General features: G+C 33.6%; 2 protein-coding genes across 2 annotated transcripts; one reads left to right on the plus strand and one right to left on the minus strand.

Annotated features, from left to right (window-relative positions):
• Positions 1–2956: 2956 nt before the first annotated feature.
• Positions 2957–6991, plus strand: LOC109792966 (BAG family molecular chaperone regulator 4). The gene is made up of 4 exons (XM_020352421.3): positions 2957–3251; positions 4558–4814; positions 4906–5052; positions 6480–6991. Exons 1-4 carry the CDS (start codon positions 3104–3106, stop codon positions 6675–6677), a joined length of 750 nt encoding a protein of 249 aa, XP_020208010.1. The 5' UTR covers positions 2957–3103; the 3' UTR covers positions 6678–6991.
• A 1878-nt stretch (positions 6992–8869) lies between these two features.
• Positions 8870–13709, minus strand: LOC109792965 (ammonium transporter 2). Its single transcript, XM_020352420.3, has 4 exons — positions 12629–13709; positions 11465–11750; positions 10961–11064; positions 8870–9566 (listed from the first exon to the last, which is right to left on the minus strand). The coding sequence occupies exons 1-4, from the start codon at positions 13268–13270 to the stop codon at positions 9138–9140; spliced, it is 1461 nt and encodes a 486-aa protein (XP_020208009.1). The 5' UTR covers positions 13271–13709; the 3' UTR covers positions 8870–9137.
• Positions 13710–25357: the final 11648 nt, after the last annotated feature.

Genomic DNA, 25357 nt, shown 5'->3' on the forward strand with positions numbered 1-25357 from the left:
TTGTGTCGCTATAGGCCATAGCGCCTTGCATTTTCAGTATTTATATATAATTTGTTTAATATAATATAATTAAATTTTAAAATAAATTGGGCCACAAAAACGTAATTAAATGTAATATTTTTTTTTTCCTTTAAAAAACGTAATTAAAAAAAATTAAAAAAATCAAAAAGTGGTGTCGCTATGGGCAGCGACACCACTATGTTTGTAGGTTTTTTTTTTTTAAATATTAACTAAATTAATTTTAAAAATAATTTCTTTTATATAATCAATTAAATATTAATTTCTATTTATAAACTTATTTTTTCTATAATTTATTTATTTTATATATTTTTTTCCTTTAAATATTTATATTACAAATTAAATATGTATTTAAATATTTAATAATTTCTTTATATGTTAATTAAAAAATATTAAACGAAAAATGAGTAATTAAAAAAAAAAGAAAAATAAAAAATAAAAGCAGTGTCGCTATGGACACTGTCACTTCCTTTGCATATAATCACATTTTATTTTTAATTTTTCGTTTTTATATTTTTAATTAAAAATACACAAACTAAATAATTTAAATAAAATTATATTATAATATTTTAAATTTTAAAAAAACTGTCAAAACAATAAGTAAATAAAATAATAACGAAAAAACTGGATAATATTTACATTTTATTTTAATTTTCTGAAATTTATTTATTTAAAATTTTTCAAAAAACTGATATAAAACATTCGAAGAAAAATTAAAAACTGAAAAACAAAAAAACTGGAAACGAAGAAAAAATTAAACATGGCTGCAATTGTTTCAGTAATTTGTTAATAAATTTAATTAAAAATAATTAATTGTGTAGTTTAAAGAAAATTTATTATTTAAGTGTATTAAAAAAAATATATGTAAATTTAAAAAAAACTGGGCAAAAAATAAGTGAAGGGAAAAAATGTAGAAAAATACAAAAAAAAAATGAATTACAAAACAAATTTTTAAAAAAACTGGTAGAATAAATCTGGAGAAAAAAATGACTCAATAACCAAAAAATCAAAAATTTTGAAAAAAAAAACTGAGGTAAAAAAAAACAAAAAACTAAAAAAAAAAGGAAAAGGTTGATGTCGCTATGGGCCATAGCGACTTTTTGTCACCCATAGCAACTTTAGGTAGAAAAAAAAATGAAATTTAAAAATAAAAAAAAAGACTGATGTCGCTATGGGCCATAACAACTTTGTGTCGCTATGGCCCATAGCGACACCAGCCTTTTTTTTTTTTTTTTTTTAAATTTTTTTGTTTTTTTTTGTTATTAGGTCTTTTTTTTTTCTCCAGATTTATTGTGCTAGTTTTTTTTCTAAAAAATTTTGTAATTCATTTTTTTTTTGTATTTTTTATTATTTCCATTTATATAAATAAATTCTGTCGCTAGAAATTTTTTTTTCATTTTTTATTATACACTATACACAATTTTTAAATAAAATATATCTGTTAAAAATTATTATATACTTAACATTCCAGTAAATTATTTTACAAAAATTTATTTAATTCCAGTAAATTATTTTTTTTGAATTATTAACTTAATTTCTTTTTTTTCAAATTTTAATTTATATTATCAATTTCATATAAATTTATATTTATAAATTTATTATTTCTGTAATTTCTTTATTTTATACATATTTTTTTTTGTTTGTTATCTATTTAAATATTTATAAAAGTGGCATTATGGCCTATAGTGACACAGTGTCGCTATAGGCCATAGCGCCACTATTTTTGACGTTTTTTTTATAAAATTATTAAAGAAATTAATTTTTCCCACATTTTAATTTATTTTATGAATATCATAAAAAATATATTTATATATTTATCTTTTCTGTTTTTTCTTTATTTTATATATTTTTTTTTCTATTTCTGTTTTTTATTTTTTAAACGGGTGGCGCTATGGGCTATAGCGACACAGTGTCGCTATAGGCCATAGCGCCACTTTCACAAATTTTTTTTTTTTTTTTTATATTATTTACTTATATTTTTTTATATTAAATATGTGGCGTTGTAAGCTATAGCGACTTCAGTGAAGCTGTTTTGTGTCGTTATAGGTTGTAGCGACATTATCAATATGACTTTCATGGCTTCGCTGGAGTTACAAAAATGCCACGTGTCAACGGTGTCGCTATGGGCCATAGCGACACCGTTAAAAAGTTCCCCAAAGGTGTATATTGTTTAAAAACAGCCCCATTTACGTAAATAAATTTGGGAACTGCCCCAATATGGTCAATCAGCCCTCATTCACAAGTTTTTTTAGCAAAACTTGAAAACCCTCATTTACAAATTTTTTGGCAAAACTTGGAGACTTTCCTCAAAATAATCTTCTCTCTCATTTAAGACGGTAACCCCTTTATAGGCTGAGTACTTCTTCTCATTTCAAGAGTATTTAATTATTGACCTTACGTTCTAATCTTAAAAGAGAAAATAAATCTCTAAAATAAATACAATATATTTCAATTTTAAACAATATCATAAAATAATCAATATTTTTTAAAATTTAAATAATATTTCAGAGATTTAAATTTAAAAATTTGAATTATTTTTCTAATAATATCTAACAAAAATATACAAACGAAATTTAAATAAAATATTCATTACATCATAATCAAAATTTTAATAAGACAAAGGAAGTGTCAATTCATCATTTGAACTAACAAATTTTTAAAACTAATTTATTCAAATCAACCATAGGATGAATCGAAACAATGGACAATGTAGTTTTATTTAAGGAAAGAATTTTCTTTAGGAAATATAATTTTTTGATAATAACTTTTATATTAGTTTCTCACATAAGTTAAATAAATAAATTTTATTATACTTAATTAATGTAATAAAAATATTTGATTCTTATAAGTAATATTTAGAGTGAACTAAATTGCACGTACTCATCATCCCGAGCATGAAAGAAGTTTTTGTTTAATTATTTTAGTGTTGGACTATTTGACTATTGAAAGCAAAAACCAAAAAATGAGTGGAGCGGGGAAGCGAAAGGCAATTGAAAGTGGATGACATGACAAGGGAAACAGTGATTTTGATTCTTTGAAGGGTAAAGTAAAACAGTGATTCCCTCATCTCTCTCTTGCGGCGGCCATGGAATGGGAGATGAGGCCCGGCGGCATGTTCGTGCAGAGACGCCAACCCACCGTCCATGACAACGCCAACGTCATCATGATGACCGTCACCGTCGCACATGCTTCTTCCCACCACCACCTCTTCCTCCCTACGCACTCCACTTTCTGTTAGTCTCTCTTTCACCGATTACTCGCTTTACTTAGCAAGTCATTTTCTGATTGATCAATGATTCACCAGAATTCCGATGATAAAAGGCCAAAAAATTTGCCCTAAAAAAGGAAAATCAAAAGCTGTTGTGTTAGGGAAGGAAGCGAAATCGTGAGAGTCAGCATTATAGGTTTTGAGAATGTGCATTGCCGACGGAATTTGCTCTTCTTTTGATTAATTATTTTGTGGTTTTTGAATTAAGGTTGCGGTTGTTGTTTTGTTGCCATCCTTCACATTGCAGGAAAATGCAACTGATGCTGCCACGACTGTGGTCATGGTGAGGAAAAAGCCTTGACGTTGTGGTTGTTCTGGGGACTGCTTTTAAAACCATGAATTGTTTATTTGTTATTTTGGGTTCATATCCAGAGTGACTGAAGTGTGTTTTATGTTCATAAGCTTGACAGTTCTGGTACCTGAAGTAAATTGCATGATTTATTTTCATACTATGTTCACAACGGATTAAAGTTTTTTGTCCTGCACTGTGTCATTGATTGTTCTTTCGTCTGGAATTTGTTTGAGGAAAATAATATTTGTGTAAAAAGTCACACATCATACAAGTAGGAAGGCAGTAACAATGTTGAATATACTATAGATTCTAGAAGATGTGTATGATAAACAACTTAGTTAAAAACTTATTTAATAAGCTTATATCATTAATCCCAACTCCAACTGTAGCAGACTAGCAGCGGTTTTAAATAATGCACTATAGCAGTGGAGCGTCTTTTTTTTTTTTTTTTTTTTTTTTACTCTTGTTTTTAAAACATTTTTTTTTACTCTTGTTTTTAAAACATTTTTTTTTTTGTATAACTAAAAGGTATAACTTCTTTCTATGGGATCAGCCCATTTTAAGGAATAAAATAGTAATTCTAATCACAACTCAATGCCCAAGCCGGGAACTGAACAGAAGTCCATAGCTATAGTGGTGAAGCAGTTTAGTGTAGTGGTTGTAGTTTACCAAATAGTGGGTTGAATAGTGGCCTGCTACTATGTCTCTCTATCTGGGATTTGAAACACTGGAAATAAGTTAGAGCTTATGAAAAGTTTATATTATGCATAATCATTTCTGATATAAGGTTTCAATAGGCCAATATTTTGATACAAGTCAATGGGAGATATTGTGCATAACCATCAGATTGAAATGAGACAATATGATAATCCCAAATAAGCTCTACTTAATCGTTTCTGATAGTCTTTCAAGTTTCAATTAGCTTATATTCTGTTGTCATTGGTAAATGTCTTTGTCTTAACTTAGTCTTCAACAACAGGGGATGTTAAGAGATTGCTTGTACACAAAACTGGTTTACAGCCTGAAGAGCAACGACTCTTCTTCAGAGGAGAAGAAAAGGACAATGAAGAGCATTTGCACACTGAAGGTGTGACTGACAAATCAAAGCTTTTGCTTTTGGAAGATGCTGCCAGTGAGGAGAGTAGACTTGAAGAAATTAGAAAACACAATGAAATGTTAAAGGCTTCTGAAGCTGTTGCTGGAGTCAGAGCAGAGGTGGACAAGCTCGCTGAAAGGGTGCGCTGTGTTTTCTCCTTACTATCATTTGTTTTAGAAACATAAGATCTGGAGCTGGAGAATGAGGATATGACTGGTTTTAATTATGCAGGTGTCTGCCTTGGAAGTGGCTGTGGATGGAGGGACCAGGGTTTCTGACAAAGAGTTTTTGATGTCCACGGAGTTGCTTATGAGACAATTGCTGAAATTGGATGGTATTGAAGCTGAAGGTGAAGCCAAGATTCAGAGAAAAGCCGAGGTAGAGTATTTATGTTGTTAAATAAATTTTAACTATTTATGTATTAATTATTGTGTTTATTTTCATATTCACAAAATCCTGTATATTGGTATATCATGGAGTATATGTTACTACCTCTGGTCTTAATTATAAGCAACAAATTGGTTTTTTTCTTTGGTTTTAATTATAAACAACAATCGTTAGTTTTTAAAATTACTAAGGTTAAATTTCTTTTGTACCCTTTATTTATTGTTTATTCTATTTCCTATGCATTCACTTATAACTAATATTAAATATATCAATCACTTATAGTAAAAGCATATATTTGAAATAAAACTTGAATTTATGATAAAATTAATTAAAAGTAACAATATTAATTACTTTTCTTGGTCTTGATGATTTGTCTTATGTTACTTATAATTAGGATTGGAGGTAGTATAACGTAGCACTTGGGATTATGTGCTATGACTTTTGTAAAGCTTTGTTTTCTTAGCCTAATAGTAATCCATTTATATGAGATCTTTGTTTACTGGCATAATGGCATTTGATGCACTGGATTGAATAGCTTGAGGTGGATGATGATATTTTGAAGAATATTTACCTTAGCTTAGAAAATAATGAGTACTAAACATGGTAATTAAGATTTTCATAATATAAGTTCCACGAAGATTTATGCATGGATTTTTTTTTTCTTTTCAAAATGCTGTCTTGTGCATTTTTTCAAGATGAAGCTTTTGAACTTCCGTTAAATTTTCTATCCCTTGTGTATGAAATTTCTTAGCAAGCATTTTCTAAAATAAAAACTTTCACTAGAAAATTCTGTTGGTTTGATATAGTCTTAGTTGCTGTCATAGTCCTGGAAATTTACTATGAAAATGCCAACGGTCGTTGCTGGTCAAGTGATGAGACTTTTATCATCGAGGACAAGCATTTGAAGTGACTTGGGGGAAGAAAATGATATTTGGTGATGTTAAAGGACTGTTTAGCAATGAGTGTAGGTTTGTTGCATTCCTGCTTGCAACCATTTTAGGTCAAGTTTTATAACCCAAATTTTGATGTTGGTAGAAATAGTGGCTTTAGTTCAACCTTCTACATTCCCTTTAAAGGTTATCTCTACAGGATACTGTAATTGTCTATTACCTTGAGAAATTGAAATATATTTACTGATTTGTATCCATGTTAAGTATGTAGATCACCTAAACTAGATCCCACTATATCATCAATATGACCATAATAATATGTCTAGTTAACACATTTGAGTGTTGGGAGTTGAAACTTGAAATATATTCTGTCATTATCAGTATCTTTATCAAATACTATCTCAACAACTTCCCCTTTTCTTTCCTTAGCATGGATTGATTTTTTCTTTTCTGACTTTCCATTCTGATAATTATCCATAATTGCATTATCTTTAAAGGCCTGAACATAAGCTTTTTCACCCTTCACAGGTGCGTCGTGTGCAGAACTTTGTAGATACGTTAGATACTTTGAAGGCAAGAAACTCCAACCCTTATACCAGCATTGGAAAAGCTGTCTCCGTAGCAACCCAATGGGAGACCTTTGATTCTGGAATGGGAAGCTTGAATGCCCCAACCTCAATCTCATCTTCTAGAAATGTAAATCAAGATTGGGAGCGCCATGATTAGCTCAGAAATTGCTATGTGACATTAGACTATAAAACATATACAACACCATATTTTTGGACCTTGATTCTTCGTTCAAGGTTGATTTTCTTTTTTTGTAATTTGTTTAAGACAAAACGTGTTGAACCATTTATTTGACTGCCTTAGGAAGCAGACTTTGAAGCTAGAATTTGGGACAAACTAGAAAGTGGAGGAGCATAATCTTGTTGCTCCTTCACATAAATATGTCCATGAAATTGAGAGTGCATCCATTGTCAGTTCTGATATACACTGAAGATTGTTGATATTAAGTACACTTCAGCCATTATTTGACAAAAGTCAGATTTGTTTGTGGAGAATGAAAAATGTTTTCAGAGTTGATACCAAAATTTTAACTTTATAATTAAAATCCAGGAGGGGAGCCGAAATCCTATAACAAATTCAAACAAATGGGGGTACTCGTATTAGTAAGTTGCAATGACATATAATAATAATAATAATAATAATAATAATAATAATAATAATAATAATAATAATAATAATAATAATAATAATAATAATAATACAACCACAATAACAAAGTTTTATCTTATTGAGGTAGGTACGTTATATGAATCAAACATTATTGGGTTCAGTTGCAAATTAAATTTTCAAGAATCTGGTAGAAATTTCTTTCAATAAATACTTTCACTGTGACTGCGAGGACATTTATTAATAGGATTAAAATAAATGGTTTGAATGAAAATGTATGGAGGTATGGATGTACTAAAATTACCCCAGTTATATAAACTTCTTCCATGTCCAACAAAGAACATACAATAGCAATAGCGTGTTTGATATTAAATATGTAATTACATTTTTTTCGATTATCAACAATGTATACCCAAACAGAACATGTGTAGCTGAATTTGGTTAGCGTGCGTTAAAATGTATCGACATACTTTGTTTTTTTGGTCACATGAAGATCGAATCTAAATTTTTATATATTTATTTCAAATGTTATCATTAGAACCGGATCTAGTGGTTCACTGAGAAAAAAAAAACTTAAAAAATTGCTGCTTGGGAAAGCTGCAGTCCATTTCATCCACTCTTGAATTTAAGGCTGGATATCTTACAGGTCGAGTTTCGTCTTATCATTGTCTAATTAATCCGATATATTCAAGATCAAGACAGAGTAAGCTTTTGTACTATAAGATCCTACATGCATCTGTGATATTTGATGTAATTAAGATATAAGTAATCTCGTACGAGAAATATATCATATATGGTTGCCTCTACCATTATAATAATTCATATGAAAAGATAACTGTAACCTACGGGTCCAAAGAGACTGCTCTTAATGGAAGACTTTTCAAAAGAGAACATGGCTGCTATTCAAATAATTAAAAAAAAAATTAAAAAACTATCATTGATTGAAACGACAAGTGTTTCCGCACAAGCCGACAAATGAAATTGCATTCCATTAAATTTCCGTATAAGACAAACTACTTAACGTGATGGTTTTTTCCTAACATTTTCATCCTATCCTATGATTCTTCTAACCTACTAAATACCACTTTTTCATAAAAGGTTCACTGCATATTAATTCTGTAATTGACAATTTTTTATGCCAAAAATAAACTCATTTTCTTATATTAAAACATCAATTTAGCTTAATGTCGCCGTTAACATTGAAGTCAATGGCTTTGGACAGAAGTACATTTGTAATACCCTCAATTTGGAAAGCTCATGCTCAGTTTATGAGATTTTTCTGTTGAATAAATCTAGATTTTGCTTCTTCTTTTTTTTTTTTTTTTTGTGAAGAATATATATTTGATCTAATATCAAAATATCTGGATCTAAACTTCATTCAGAAATTCACAACTAAAAACAAAGTACAAACTTTTACCCTTATCTGAGCCAATATATATAATCTATTAGGAAAAAAAAAACATGGTGCATACTCTGAGGTTAAAATCATTCTTTTCTTACACTTGTGATAAATTGATTTTTAACAAATACTAAATATTTTATAATTTAATTTGTAAAAACTCTCACCTATTAATTTTTTCAAAATTTATTTATTAATTTATATATAAATTAGTTTTAGTTTAATAAAGGATTATGTTGATTTTTCGTCTTATTTTTTCTTTTTATTCTAAAAGTATTTATGAGAAAATTTATTCAAATAGATGTAAATAAAAATTGATACTTTTCTAGTAATTAAAACATGTAAGTGAAAAAATAAAAATTCCTAATCACAATCTCCTTGAAGCTTCCTTCAAAAATCTGACAAATCTAAATCTTGTACACATACATGTCAAGACATTATGTGCATAAAATTTGGATAACTAGAGGAACATCAGATCTCAAAACTTGAAATTTTCTTTCATGAAAATCAAATTTCTACCTACACCACTCACGAATTAATTACATCATACATAGATTAACTTTATACATATGTGAGAGCAAAGCACAGCTAGCCTTGCTAATTAATTTCTTGACTCACAAGTTTATAGTCACACCTCTTGCACCATTAACATAAGGTGACACAGCAGTGTTGCCAGTTTGCAAGGAACCATGCCTAGTTGGGTCATATTTCTCACCATCACCCCAAAGGGCATAGGCTTCCTCGCCGTGGACGGCGTCGTCGCCGATCTCTAGCTGCTCGTCCGGCATCCTCAAGGGTATGAAAATTTGTATGACAAGGAGGATGATGGTGGTGGAGACCAAGTTCCATCCAATAACAAACATGGCTGCCACCAATTGCTTCAAGAATTGCACACCACCACCTCCACCATAGAATGCACCTCTTGAGTTGGTAACTGGCAATAGGAGTCTACAAAGGGCTGGTTCTGCTAATAGACCTGTGAGGAGGCCACCCAAAAGGCCAGCCACAGCATGTGTGTGAAACACCCCAAGGGTGTCATCCACCTAAACATAATATAAGTCACAAAATTATGTAACAACACATAATTATAAAAAGGTGATCAATCAAGTATATATATATATATTTTTATAGAGATTAATTATGATAAAGTGATTGATATTTTATATTAATAACCAGTTTATAAAAAAAAATTACTAGTTATGCATGAATAAATAATGCATGTACGTTGTTATGTATAGTTAGATAATTGATTATGTCATGAATTCTGTGCAAAATAATTTAGACTAACAATGCGTATCATTAAGCTCAAGTAGATGAATGATTCAATTGATTTGTTGGACTTCTTATTACATTCCGTATATGATCAGTTGTGTATTCCAATGTGTTGAATAACTTTTGTCTAAAAATCAAGTCGGTACATGATAAACGATAAAAATTTACATGATTAAATGGGATAAATAGAAAATGGAAGGTGGCCTAAATTTGTCAAATAAGCATAATTGACGAAATGCTTTTCTAGGAAAAAATAAGATTCCAAATGTTATTATTAATGCGTAGTTGAAGTTTTGGTGGTATGATAATGATGTTTTAAGAGTAATAATCAGTAGGATTGTTGAATGGGCTGGGCTAGTTTGGCAGATGAACATAAAGCGATTCGGGTTAAATTGACAAATGTAATTTTTTTTAATTTAGATTTTACAAAATAAAAAGAAAACTAAAAGGTCCTGTATGTTTTGAAATTCTAAATTATTGGCTTGACCTTGACCTCACATATTTAACCCACCAAATTGAACTAAATAGGCCCCATAACTTTAGACCCTTTTTATTAAGTCTGTTTCAGCCAACCAAGACTAATTTTGACACTTCTAGAATTAAGCAAACCATATTCTGCTTAGACAAAAATATCATCACGCCATTATGGTAACAGAAGCATTCAAGGAATCTATCAAAGCAATGAGGATAATAACGATAATAATCTCTTTAGACCCTTATGTCTTGTCAAAGAAAAATGATGTATTTGGAAATTTTAATAAACAAAATTAATCAAACAGAAAAATCCAAGAACAAGGTAAATGCGTAGTGTATCACTTTAATAGGCTCTCTACTTCCCGTCTTTATTCAATATTATTTTGATCAAAAAAGCTTTTTTATTTTTATATAATAAGAACCAATGTCATAATTTTATAAAAAAAGGTGAGGTGACATAAGAGACTCTATCTACTCCCGAAGAAAACGAGGACAACTTTGACCTTTACATCATCTTATAAAGAACAGTTAAGTGGGCAAAAAGAAATGAAAGTGGTTGTAAAGTTGGAATCAAGTTATGAGCTGGGGTTTTGGGCATTGTTTTTTCCAATATTAAATGAAAATTCAGAGACACGTGCACAGCAAAAGTGAAGTGGAAAATATCGTGTGACATGAGAAAAGAAAGCCTGACCTTTTGCAACAAGCTTGACTTTTTGTGCAAAATCATCATGGTCACCCATGGAACACTCCCAGATAACATTCCCATCACTATAGCCGCCCACGATTGCACAAGTCCTACAAGTTGCACTCACACCTTCATTATTTGTCAACAAAAACTGCTTCTACAAAACTATGGTCTTTAATGGAATCATTTTCATCTACCCTAGTGTAAATTCTTTTTATACTAAAGTTAATTCAATGTATAAGTAAACCTTATCATGTCTTGCCAGCATTTGATACTTCTTTACATAATTATAACTAGGATTCAGTTTGTGACCTAAACACAAAGTTATAGCTCAAAATACTACTTTACTTCTAAGTAAATTGATTAATGTGAATTATCTAGTATTAATGCACAAGAGTTTACATAGTCATAAAATATGGTCATTTATTAATTATTTAAAGACTAAAGACAAAGAATGAATTATGTTTTTGAAGGTGCAATTCACATGGTCTAAGAAAGTAATAGTAGTACCTGCTCCTGGGGTGATGCATACAAGTCCGGTCATCATGCCCTGCACAGCTCCAATCACGGAGGGTTTCCCGAAGAAGATGACATCGAGAGTGGTCCACACAAGGAGGCTTGTGGCTGCACAAATGTTTGTGTTCAACACTGCAATTGATGATGCAATGTTTGCAGCATATGGTGCTCCACCGTTGAACCCTGACCACCCCATCCACAATAAACCAGCACCCGCAAGCATAAGCAACACATTGTTTGGTGGAAACCTCTCCCTATCATTCTTGAATCTTGGTCCAACCTGTACATATTTAATGCATGCCAATCAAAAACCAGGTTGCCATACTTGAATCAATGAACATGGGAAATTCCTATGGGGATAAAACTTAATAAGGTATAAGTCTTCTTCGCATTGTTTTCTAATTAAAATTGAAATTTTATCTTAATAATCGGTGTAAAACTCAAATTATGATTAAAGAACATAATTAACATCAGTAATGAAATTATATCTAAGTTTTGTTCCTTTTATGTGCCCAAAATTAATGGTAAAACGTTAATTGTTTCATGGTTATACTAACATGTTTGGAAATTGTTGCTTTAGGAAAATAGTTATTTAATTTCTCAAAAACTCTAACAAGATTGATGAAAAAAATAATTATTTTTAAATATTAACAATAAAAACGATTATTTCTGACTTCAAAATAAAAATAACTGAACTTATCTATCAGTGCAAGCTAAAAGCCAACAACCAACAACCAACCAACAACAAATCATTGAACCAAAGCAATTTTCAATAGGTTTTAAATTCTAGTTCTTATCATGTTTGGGCACAATGCTTTATGTTTTGAAAACTTGCAGACAAATGTAACGGATGAGACAACAATTATGGTTGGAGACACTCAAAAGCTTTGATGTTGAGCCTTAAACTATAGTTACAAACCATATTTTAAAACTTCATTCAAGAGCAAGTTTTAAACACCGATTTGTGAACTTAATTTTGGCCTCAATGTAAGATTTTGGACTCTCACTGAATATGGCAACCAAAATCGCTTTTATCTACAACTTCTCTTTATTTCAAGAATCATAACCAAAACCCAACTGCAATATTAATTTAAAACCTTGACTAAGGGGAGAAAATTTGATAGAATTATGAAGAAAATGAAAGTGATGTATACGTACCCAATAAGCAGCAGTTAAGCCAGCGATTCCAGAGGAAAGGTGGATGACATATCCACCAGAGTAGTCAATGACACCCCATTGGTAGAGAAAGCCACCACCCCAGAGGCTAAAAGCCCCAACAGTGTAAGAAAAGATTAACCAAAGAGGCACAAAAGCCATCCAAGCCTTGATGTTCATTCTTCCAAGGACAGAGCCAGCCAAAAGGATGAGAGTGATAGCAGCAAAAGTGAATTGGAAATAGACAAGTGAGGCCATGGGGTAAAAGGGTTCTTCAGCAGGGCTCTCAACAGTGCCATTATCATAGTGGTGGATGGTTTCAACGACCAAGGCTCGTTTCGTGAGGAACTTTTGGCCTAGTGCTGGTGCACCCTTGCCCCAAAAGGGGAAAAGTTGCTCCCCAAAGGCCATTCGGAAACACACAAGCACCCAACATATGAGAACAGCTGCAAAGGCATAGAGAGCCATGAAGGCCGAGTTCACTGCCCATTTCTTTTTCACTATGCTGGCGTAGAGGATCACGAGACCTGGCATGCTCTGAAGGCCAACCAGAGTTGCTGCTGTTAACTGCCATGCGTTGTCACCTTTGTTCAGCCAATTGGGTGATGCAGGAAGGTGCTCTTGGTAGGCCAAAGGAGTGGCCATTGCTTCGACAATTCTTGATCAAGGTTTTTGACCCTTCACAATTGTTATCTCTTGGATGCTTTATATACGTGAAATTGTTACTTAATAATTTCTCACATGTATTTTTCTTCAGAGACAATCTGGTTGAAACTTGAAACACAATCAGACACTAAATATGAAAACTTTAGTTTAGAGACAAATCCTGTTTGAAACACACTCAGACACTAAACACGAACACGTTTCGGACACTAAATCTCCTATGAGACAATTCTGTTGAAAGCACGGCTGGACAATACCAGGGGAATAATATGTGTGAATTGAATGTTTGTGACAACTTACTTAGTGATTTTGTGGCAGGGTATATCATATATGCAAAGTGCAATTGTGCATATATACCTTCAGAGTAATTTTGAAAACTCGTATACTCGGTTTGATTGAACCTTTGGAAGTTTCATGTAAAGTGTCGGATTTTCATAAGTGGCTGCAGCAACACAGTCAAAGTTTCTTACGAAACCTTTGACTTTTGGTTGAAAATGATGGGTACGGTTGTTAGAATACAAGAGGACTTGGGGAATGTTACACCACTGTGGTGTAAATGCATGGGGATGTGCTGTCATTGGTGGGTCTAATTGTCTAAACACACCGTGGCATAGATGGAAATTGGAAATTGAAACTTGGAGTAATTTATAACAAAATACTAGTAGTTGCTTATTAAATTTTATTTTTTTCTAAAATGTTAAAAAAAATAAATTATCCATATAGTGCGAAGTTGGGACAAGTATTTATTGGTATGGTGGGGCTTTTCCGTATAAGTAGATAGAAAATGAAATTAATGTTATAAACTAGGTCGGTCGCGATATAATTGTACGATAAAGCTGATATTCTTTGTGTGTGAATAGTATAAAGCTAAATGGTAAGTGGTCGAGTACGAAAACCACCAAAGCAGCAAAAATATTGTACTTTTGTAAAATTATGAATTGTTTTTTCCAATTTTTTAACTTACTATTCAACCAATGAAATATTAACACGTTCTTCCTCAAATTTTCGTACAAAAGTTTTTTCCCAAATAAATAAATAATTGTAAGTGGAATGGTAATAACTCGGAGATATGGATAGGGACCGATAGTTAAGTCTCGTAAATGCAGTTGTGATGAGAAGTTATCAACTTCGTACGGAAGCTTGCAACTTGTCAATAGATCAAACCGGTGTTTAAAAACCCGGAACAACCAATCAGTTCGACTGGTTGGACCGAGAACTGGTGGTCTAGTCGGTCCAAATCTTAAATTGGATCGATTATGTAGTTGATCCCTTTTTAAACTGGATTGAACCGATCAGTTTTCTGTTAAACCAATGAACTAGTAGATCAAATCGGTTCAACCATTTTTATTTTTTTTTTTATTTTTTTATTTTTTAAGGAACTATGAACCACAAAAACAATAATGAAAATTGAATCTCTTAATGAAAGAACGAAGATTCTTATTAAATATAACAATGACTACTTGTTCTAATATATTTGTCTATAATATATACAACTTAAATAACTTTTATAATATATTAATAATTTTGAATTACATATTTAATAATATAATATCTATGTAAATATTGTATATATTATTTTGTGATATCAATTGCAAGCATATTATATATGGATATATTATATTTTTAATTTGTATTAATATACAGTTTAACATGTAATTTTTTATATATTTTTTTAAAAAATAAAAATAAAAATAATTTTAAATAAGAGAGAAAATTTTTCATTTAAAATAAGATATGAATTTATTAAAATTTATAAGTATAAAATATATTTAATATAAATATTTCTTAATAAAGATAAATAAAAATTGAGTCATGCAGTTCAACTAATGATCCACCGATTCAACATTTGATTCACTGACCTAGTACCTTAACCGGTTCGATGACCGGTTCGATTTTTAAAACTATGGATGAAACTACGGTGGCATTTTTATTGCAATTTATACAAATAATCAGCAGTATAAAACGGGAACGAACATGTTTAATTTTCCAGATCTAACGAGTTTTTATTTTCAATGGATCAAAAATGAGAACAATTAAAAAAGTAGGTCAGAATGATTTACATTGTTAGATATAAATATAAATATATTTAATATATAATTACACATAATTTTAATATTAATTTTAAATAAAATTTAAAAATATATATTATGTGATATTATAGATATTATAGATTATATTAAATTTTTTTAATAATATATTAATATATATCATAGATTATAAGTTAGGATAATTTATTTTAGTGTTGGTTTATTTTTAAATCAAAGACCAGTCATTTCCGGGATTTAAAAAATAAAATATATTCCAGCTATCACCGATTAGTTTTCTAATGCTTTTCTTAATTTTATTGATATAAAATATTATTAGTTTGGTTGATGATTACTTTCCTTTTAAAAAAATTGTTAATGACATATATTCTCATGGAATCTTAACTCACTTTCATTCATATTAACGATTTATTGGTATTTTTTCTATGATGTTGTACCATGTAATTTTTTTTAGCAGATGTAACATATAACTCTTGATCACTGAAAATATATTATGGGAATGATGCCCTTTTCTTTAAGGCCTAGATGGTAAAAGTAATGACCCAAATATTGCATTGGATCTTGGTGTTTGCATGATGAGCGACAGGGCCATGACCCATTCTAGTTGGCCAGAGAAACACTTGATACAATTATAAGGAATAATGCCATGAAAATGTATTAATAACGAATATTGTACATATGAAGTATTATTGTATAAATTTCTTCGAAAATTCTTTTTGAGAAGAAAATATGAAGAAAAAAAAATAAGTTTATCTAAAAATTAAAATTAATTTATATAAACTAGTTGTTTCAAGAAAATGTTTTAACTTACATATAACTTAATTTTAATTAAAAAAAATTCTTAATTTTCTTATTGTAAAAGTATTTTTAAATAAATTTATTCAAATAAATTCTTTTTGAATTTAGACTTCTTAACTAAAGTTCTTTTAATAGATATTAGTTATTGACAAATTCAGTAAATACTTGTGTTATCAAAATTAAATTGGATCGACCGATGAAACTGGAAATCAATTAATTTATTGGTCCAAAAAATCATAGAATTAGTATATAAAATTGGTCAAAAATTGGATGAATTGACTTAAAATCAATAAAATCAGTCAAGAACCGGTCTAGAAAATTGGATTAAACTAGTATTTTTTTAAAAATATTTTTTAATTTTCTAAATTTTTTTTAAAATATTTTATGATAAACAAATATATTTATTTAATAAAAGTTATAAATTAAAATAAATTATGTTATTTTTTATTTTAATATTTTTCTTATAAACATATAATTAGTTATTTATATTAATTTATTATTTTATATCATGATATTTTATATTTTATATTTATATTATATTAATTTAAGATTTTGTTAATCTAAATATAAAATTGTTGATATATATTGTTATATTTTATTAAAATTTAAACTTAAATATTATATTTAGACTTTTACATGCACTTTAAAAGAAATATATAAAATGATGTTTTATTTTAGATTTAATTTTATAAAAATATGATATTATGTTTATATAATATTATTTTATGTATTATTCAAATATCATTATTATTTTATTAATACTAGTTCGACAATTGAACTTTGATGATCAATTCGATATTAAAAACATTGATAAATACTTTACACCAATAATATGATGATAAAAAAATTACAAAAATTGGTTGCATATTAAAACTAATCTTATAATGCATTGTCTCCTATAAATCAATGGCAAGTTTTTTTATTTTTTATAGTCATATTATTAGTTGTTGTCTTAGTCTTAGATGTTATTGATTCTTGAAAGATAATACATTTCTTGGTAGTTTGGCCATATTACAAGCCTAAAAGCCCTTAGATAGTGATCATTGCATATTTGTGTTATCATGTAAATATTTTGAAAAGGATAGATGAAGAGAAAAGTTAAATTAAATGATGTTTGATGCGTCAATTAGAGATAAACACCTAGCCATTGTCGCCACCCGCCGAAACGGACCTTGGCATTCGCGACGATGGTCATGACTCGTTTTAATGTTTTGAAAGTGGTGGATTGATAGAACGACTTATTCTCAAACTGAGACCTTGTCGAGCTAACAATTTTATTAAATGATTCATCAATCCATGTTAATCCCAAGCGGGACCCTCCATGGATTAGTGGTTTTCGCAAAGTAGGGTTCTTGGAGTCGCCACCAATGTTTTACTCAAAACATTGGAAAAATGGATAAGGCAATTGATTTTATAAATCAACTTTGGCCATTACAACCAGAGTTGGGTAAGGGAGTCGGTTACGTGCGGGGAAGGTGTTAGCACCCCACAACGCCCCTTTCGGGTTCCCTATGACGGATTATTTCATAAATAACAGTGTAAAATTACTAAATTACCCCTATTTATTAGAAACGGCTATGAATAAGATATCTACATGATGAATAAATTAAACATGCGATGCAACAATCAGAAAGCAGTAAAAGGAAGGATTTTGAAGAAGAAACCTTTGAAGCGTGCTTTTATATATTCAAATGTTAGGAGGCTTTTTGGCGCTCCCTCCCACTACACGCTCGCTCGCTCCTTCCCTAAAAATTAATCTTTACTATGGAAATAAAAAAGATTTCCCTTCGACTAGTTCGAATTCTCAAGCTAAATGCTTAGAACTCAAGAACTTCGTCGGATCGGCTCTCGGAGAGATTCCTAGGGCAGAACACTGCTCAAAAACCCCAGAATACTCAAGGAGAGAGTCCAAGAAGTGTGAAAAAGTGTGGAATGAAGTCCTATTTATAGGGATGAAGCGCAGTACGGCCCCTGGGTTCAATATGGCCCGTATTGAGTTTTTGTACTTCAATACGGCCGTATTGAATTCAGTACGGCCGTATTGAAATACAGAAACTTCAATACGGCCGTATTGGTTTCAGTACGGCCGTATTGTAGTACAAAATGTGCAGTACGGCCGTACTAAACTCCAAGGAGGCCGTATTGAGCTCCAAACCTCCCACTTCCTTATTTTTAGGTACTCTAAGACCTCTAAACCTACAGATAGTCATCCTATGGTCTTCTGGGAGTCCTTCTGGCTGACTTTCCTTTGATATTTGAGAGTCTTCGAGTCTTATTTCCGACCCGGACAATTTTAGGGGTCTACAGCTGCCCCCCCTTTACTTAGTCAAACGGCCTTTCGGTGTACCGTTTGATAAGTAAAGGAGTTGACCCAATTGTCCGGGGAATAAGCCATCCTTCCGACTTGTAGTGTCTTCAGGTGGGAAAATTGTTGAGTAGCCTCTCCAGGTTGAGTTTGCCCTCTCCAGGGTGAGTATTAGTCGTCGCTTCTCCAGGCTCATTGCATACCTCGGTGCTCTGGACATCTGGGTAGCTGAGTATCGCCTCTCCAGGCTTGTGCATACCTCGGTGCTCTGGACATCTGGGTAGCTGAGTATTGCCTCTCCAGGCTTTGTGCATACCTCGGTGCTCTGGACATCTGGGTAGCTGAGTATTGCCTCTCCAGGCTTTGTGCATACCTCGGTGCTCTGGACATCTGGGTAGCTGAGTATTGCCTCTCCAGGCTTGTGCATACCTCGGTGCTCTGGACATCTGGGTAGCTGAGTATTGCCTCTCCAGGCTTGTGCATACCTCGGTGCTCTGGACATCTGGGTAGCGTGAGTTTGCCCTCTCCAGGGATTTGTGATGATTTTGTCTCCACAGTCCACGATGCTGTTTCGACGATTGTTTTTGATTTTTGTGCCACTGAGGGCTGGATAACGCAGGGATCCGTCTAGGGGATGTGCAGTTACTCATAGGTTCTTGTGTCCCAACTTTCCTTTGCGTAGTTGGTGCCCATTGAGGAATTTCTGTTTCCTTGGGGTGTAGACACGAAGATGCTCTTTTCTGATGTGAGCGATGCCTTATGATTGGCTGACGTCCTTTCGACGTTGGTGGAGTATCCCGGTTATCCTTATTCGGGTGACTCTTTTTGATTTTCTGGTTTTATTGCCTCTGCGTAGGCTGTTATCCACTAGGGGATTCTATCGTATGATTTTGATTAGCCTCTTCTGTTAGGCAGATCATCTTGACGCTTGATGTTTGGCTGAGAGCCGGATTCCACTTGGGGAATGATTATTGATCTTTTTTGATTTTCTCTTTTTGAAGGAGTGCCTCTGAGTAGGCGAATGATCTTGATGTTCAGTGTTCGGCTGAGTGCCGGATTCCGCTTGGGGAATGGTTATTGATCTTTTCGATTTTTCTCTTTTTGAAGGGGTGCCTCTGAGTAGGCGAATGATCTTGATGTTCGGTGTTCGGCTGAGTGCCGGATTCCGCTTGGGGAATGGTTATTGATGTTTTTTTGATTTTTTGCTTTTTGAAGGGATGCCTCTGAGTAGGCGACTGGGGATTTGAAGTTCTTATGTATCCCAGAGTATTATTTAGAAAGCCTCTTCAGGCTTAGCTTCACTCATTGCTTGAGTTGGAAAGCTATTCTCCACTGAGGAAGTATGAGTCCTTTCGACTTGGATATTCTGTTTGGATGATCAAGCCTTCCTTGGGGAATCTAGCTTTCACTGGGGAATTTAGTCCGAGCGTGGAAGCTGAGATATCTCTGGGGAGTATTATTTCGGCGAGCCTCTCCAGGCTCAATTATTCTGATGAGGGAGTATTATTTCGGGAAGCCTCTCCAGGCTCAGTTATTCTGTATGAGTATTATTTCGGCAAGCCTCTCCAGGCTCAGTTATTCTGTACGAGTATTATTTCGGCAAGCCTCTCCAGGCTCAGTTATTCTGTACGATGCGGTTGATTTTCTAAATCTTTTGCCTTTTTTCGTTGATTTCGGCTTTTCTGTATTTTTGCCTTTTTTTGTTGATTTTTGGCTTTTTCTGTACGGAAGGATCTCAAACACACTCACAGATGAAGTATGCAGAGGAATGAAGATGTTGTGATGAATGAGAATGGGCCAATACGGGTCGTATTGAATTCAATACGCCCGTATTGGTGTGGACGTTATGGCCAATGCGGCCGTATTCATTTCGGTACGCCCGTATTGAGTTGAAAATTTGTTCATAACCCTTATTTTAGTACGGGTGTACTGAACATGATACGGGCGCATTGTTTTTTCTGAAGTTTATATTTTTTGTTTTGTTTTGTTTTTTTTTTTTTTTTTGTTTTTTTTTTTTGTTTTTTTTGTTTTTTTTGTTTGTTTTTTCAATAAACAGAGAATAAGTGATCTTCCAGTACACCTATCATCTGTATGCATGTATGCGGTATGATGCACCTAATTCTATTTGATTCATTTTTCAAAAGAATTAACCGATGCGTTTCTCTGTTTGGATTTTTGCCATTCCTCTAGACGGGCTGTGCGCTGCCGATTTCTGTAACCGAGGAATGATGCGTGTTATATTGAGATGGGCGTCATCAACCCAGTGATCCTCCCCTTCCTTTAGAAGACAGGTCAACCCTCCTATTGACCACTATATCTCCATGTTTCCACTAGATTATTCCAAAATCGTTTGGGACAAGAGAGAAAAGAAAGGAAAGATATTTTTTGTTCAGAAGTTTGTGTTTTAGAGGGGATTATTTTTTTGAAAATGGTTTTTGTAAGAATGGTTGGCCAAGGTAGGCTTATGTGTTTAGGCTTGTTTGATTAAACACTTATGAAGTTAAGAAAATCTTGTTATTGACGTTGTGATTTTGACAACTTAGATAGCTTCCCTTGAACCTTTTTGAATTCGGCTCATGGTACCATCATGGATTTCTTTTGCTTTTTTTGATTGTCCTTATTTTTGCCTAAAACACCCTTTTGTGGCGTTTTAGCGGACTTTTGTTTTTGTTCATTTTTGCAACCCTAACTTTTGCCTAGGTTACCCTTTTGTGGGATTCCTAGCGGGTCTTTTGCTCGTATTTTTGCGCAGCCCCCTTTTTGGGTTTCCTGCCGAGCTTCTTTTATTTTAAAGGATTTCTTTTTATCCATGATGGCACTTGTCGAGGCCAAGGGAAGGTGCTCCAAGTTGTCACACACACTTCCACATAAAAATGATGCGGGTTTATTGTTAAGATGATTTTAACCTCATTCATGCTTATTCAAACAGGGTTAAAAATAATGTGGTTTAGAGATTTATTGTAAGCAAGAAGAGAAGCAGTAAGAAATAATAAAGAATGATTTTATTATAATCATAATGGAAACATGTGCCCTATCGAGGCTCGGGGGTCGGGCTGTCCCCGAGGAGTAATCTCTAATAGTCATCGGGTCTATACATCCCTATCGGAAGGAGAAGAACATTTGATGACGACGACCGGCCCTGACGTTTGTGAACCGGCCTTCCTAAAGATCTGGCTTAAAGAACGTCGAGAAGGATCTTGGTTCCTCTTCGTCCTTTGATCTTTATTAGGGTTGTATCCTAACCCTTGTTTCCCCGGATTATCCTTGATAGTGGGTAGCTCGGGAATTCCTTGGGAATCCTTGCCAAGTCCTTGTCCGGGCAAGTATCCGTTCTTGGTGAGCATGGAGGCTACCTTCTTCATTTCTCGGGGAAACGTTTCGACATTGGCAATCTCCAATGCTTGGAAGGCGGTTTCTAAAGCTTCCTCTGCTGCATCCACGTAAGGTATGGTGGATGGGTTACTGATGAGTATGTCATCTTCAGCTTGTACAGTCACCAGCTTGTCACCCACAATGAATTTGACTTTCTGGTGGAGCGTAGAAGGAACAGCTTTTGCATCATGAATCCAAGGTCGGCCAAGGAGACAGCTGTATGCGGGAGTAATGTCCATCACTTGAAATTCGACGTTGAAGATGGTGGGCCCAATTTGGATTGGGAGATTGACTTCTCCCACCACTTCTCTTTTAGAACCGTCGAAAGCTCGGACGATCATGTTGCTCGGGCGCATTTGGACTCCCTTGATTGCCACTTGATCGAGCGTTCTTTTTGGCATTACGTTCAAGGAAGATCCATTATCTACCAAGACTTTAGCGATGTGATATTCCTTGCACTTTACAGAGATGTGCAAGGGCTTGTTGTGATTTGGTCCCTCAGCGGGGATTTCTTCATCGGTGAAAGTGAGGTGATCATTAGCCGTGATGTGACTAACGATCCCCTCAAACTTGTCTTGGGAGATAGTATGCGATACATATGCCTCGTTCAAGACTTTCAACAGAGCTTGCCGATGCGGTTCGGAGCATAGGATCAACGACAACAGAGTAATCTTTGCTGGCGTCTTATGAAGTTGATCCATGATGGAGTACTCGCTTTGTCGGATGTACTTTAACAGCTCGTCAGTCTCCTCCTCGGATTCTTTGTTTTCCTCGGTTTTCTCTTCTTTTTCTTTCCCTTTATTCTTGGGAGCTTTGTCATGAAGATCTTCGGGAGTGTAGATCCTGCCACTCCTAGTCATGCCCCCAAGTCCAGCGATGTTAGAGATATCGCTGTCGGCAGAAGAATGGATGTCGTATATCCACGGCACAGCCTTATTTGATTCGTAGGGAAAAGGTCTTGGAGCAGTGATCCTTAACGGTGTCGGACCTTCCCCTTTATTCGTCTTGATTACCAACAACGGAGTTGATGTGCGTTCACTTGGCGCGGTTGTTGGCTTACACTTAATAACAAATGGCGTGCGATCCATTCTGAACATACGCATCGATTGATCCTTTCTTTTTATTAATGTTTTTTTTTAATGAATTACTAGGAGGGATGTATGAAATGCAAAACTAGATCCCTCCATGATCTTTGATAAGAATGCATGATATGAGATGATGACGATGAATATGCATGCATTGTGTTTATTCAACTAAGCATTATCATGTTTTTAGGATGTCCCTAAGATGATGCATGATATTGCTTGGTTTGGATAAATAACCCTTTTTTCTTTTTTTGGGTATTTTGTTTTTTGTATATTTTTTGGGTGAAAAGGGAATCTACCTATATGAATGTGATGAAGGTAGATGTTAACACCATGTAAAGGAAGATTCTTATTCCTATTTATTCTTTTTTTTTAAAAGGAAATGTTGTATGTTTAAAGAATGCAATGTATGCTCAAACAATGTCACATAAACAATGCACAAACAATTCACTCATCCACGAACAGTCACGAGCGAATCACGAGGTAGGGGTATCCTGCAGAAAAGTGCATATTCAAGGTGGTTCTAACTGTTCTCACTGGTCTGAGGCCCCCAAGGTGCCCCCATTATAGGGACCCAATTCCTCTCGTCGTAAGTCGATGGAAAGTTCCAACGCACTGTCGGACTCGAGTTCATGGTTATCACCTTGAGTGATGTTTTCCGACAACGGTCTACGGGCACCTATAGACCCATTCGACAACCGGCCGTACTAACATCCACTCCCTATGGCTTACCACTCATGCCCCCGGGTATAGAGGGAACTGTTGTGTGCAAAGGTTTGTGTGCAGTTTTTATTTCAAACAATTGCGAAAATTTAAACATACAACAGTCATTTAAAGCCAAATAGATAAAGCATGTTATCATACAAGTAAAGGGTAATAAAGTAATTTTAAACTATTATTTTGAAAAGAATCCATCACTAAATGGGACTGACTCTCGAGGCTTCCCCAGCAGAGTCGCCATCTGTCGCCACCCGCCGAAACGGACCTTGGCATTCGCGACGATGGTCATGACTCGTTTTAATGTTTTGAAAGTGGTGGATTGATAGAACGACTTATTCTCAAACTGAGACCTTGTCGAGCTAACAATTTTATTAAATGATTCATCAATCCATGTTAATCCCAAGCGGGACCCTCCATGGATTAGTGGTTTTCGCAAAGTAGGGTTCTTGGAGTCGCCACCAATGTTTTACTCAAAACATTGGAAAAAGGGATAAGGCAATTGATTTTATAAATCAACTTTGGCCATTACAACCAGAGTTGGGTAAGGGAGTTGGTTACGTGCGGGGAAGGTGTTAGCACCCCACAACGCCCCTTTCGGGTTCCCTATGACGGATTATTTCATAAATAACAGTGTAAAATTACTAAATTACCCCTATTTATTAGAAACGGCTATGAATAAGATATCTACATGATGAATAAATTAAACATGCGATGCAACAATCAGAAAGCAGTAAAAGGAAGGATTTTGAAGAAGAAACCTTTGAAGCGTGCTTTTATATATTCAAATGTTAGGAGGCTTTTTGGCGCTCCCTCCCACTACACGCTCGCTCGCTCCTTCCCTAAAAATTAATCTTTACTATGGAAATCAAAAAGATTTCCCTTCGACTAGTTCGAATTCTCAAGCTAAATGCTTAGAACTCAAGAACTTCGTCGGATCGGCTCTCGGAGAGATTCCTAGGGCAGAACACTGCTCAAAAACCCCAGAATACTCAAGGAGAGAGTCCAAGAAGTGTGAAAAAGTGTGGAATGACGTCCAAATGACGTCCTATTTATAGGGATGAGGCGCAGTACGGCCCCTAGGTTCAATACGGCCCGTATTGAGTTTTTGTACTTCAATACGGCCGTATTGAATTCAGTACGACCGTATTGAAATACAGAAACTTCAATACGGCCGTATTGGTTTCAGTACGGCCGTATTGTAGTACAAAATGTGCAGTACGGCCGTACTGAACTCCAAGGAGGCCGTATTGAGCTCCAAACCTCCCACTTCCTTATTTTTAGGTACTCTAAGACCTCTAAACCTACAGATAGTCATCCTATGGTCTTCTGGGAGTCCTTCTGGCTGACTTTCCTTTGATCTTTGAGAGTCTTCGAGTCTTATTTCCGACCCGGACAATTTTAGGGGTCTACAGCCATATAACTGCACTTGAATTACAAATGTGCAAGGAACAAGTGAATTGGAATTTTATACCTTTGATTGTCATGATAGTTAGTCTCCTTGAAATTTCTTCATGAATTTTGAGTGTGAACTTGATATAAATGTCATGATTGATGACGTTATAGCTTGAGTAATTATTGGGGGAAATGAACTTTAACTAATGAGGTTTGTTTAATTTGAGTCACCCAAATCTATTTGATATTCTAGAACAGGGGTTGCACTTGATTTTTATTTGCTTGAGGACAAACAAGATTCTAAGTTTGGTGTGTTTTGATAATTGTTAAATATGTGTATATTTTTAAAACA

This window comes from Cajanus cajan, chromosome 4, assembly GCF_000230855.2.
Source record: "Cajanus cajan strain Asha chromosome 4, NIPB_CcT2T_4, whole genome shotgun sequence".
Lineage (NCBI taxonomy): Eukaryota > Viridiplantae > Streptophyta > Magnoliopsida > Fabales > Fabaceae > Cajanus > Cajanus cajan.

Coding starts and splice junctions, on each gene's coding strand:
- LOC109792966 (XM_020352421.3), top strand. CDS start 3,104: ATGGAATGGGAGATGAGGCCCGGCGGCATGTTCGTGCAGAGACGCCAA. Junction 3,252..4,557: donor CCCTACGCACTCCACTTTCT/GTTAGTCTCTCT, acceptor CTTCAACAACAG/GGGATGTTAAGAGATTGCTT. Junction 4,815..4,905: donor TGGACAAGCTCGCTGAAAGG/GTGCGCTGTGTT, acceptor TTAATTATGCAG/GTGTCTGCCTTGGAAGTGGC.
- LOC109792965 (XM_020352420.3), bottom strand. CDS start 13,270: ATGGCCACTCCTTTGGCCTACCAAGAGCACCTTCCTGCATCACCCAAT. Junction 11,751..12,628: donor GCTTAACTGCTGCTTATTGG/GTACGTATACAT, acceptor AAATATGTACAG/GTTGGACCAAGATTCAAGAA. Junction 11,065..11,464: donor ATGCATCACCCCAGGAGCAG/GTACTACTATTA, acceptor TGCAACTTGTAG/GACTTGTGCAATCGTGGGCG.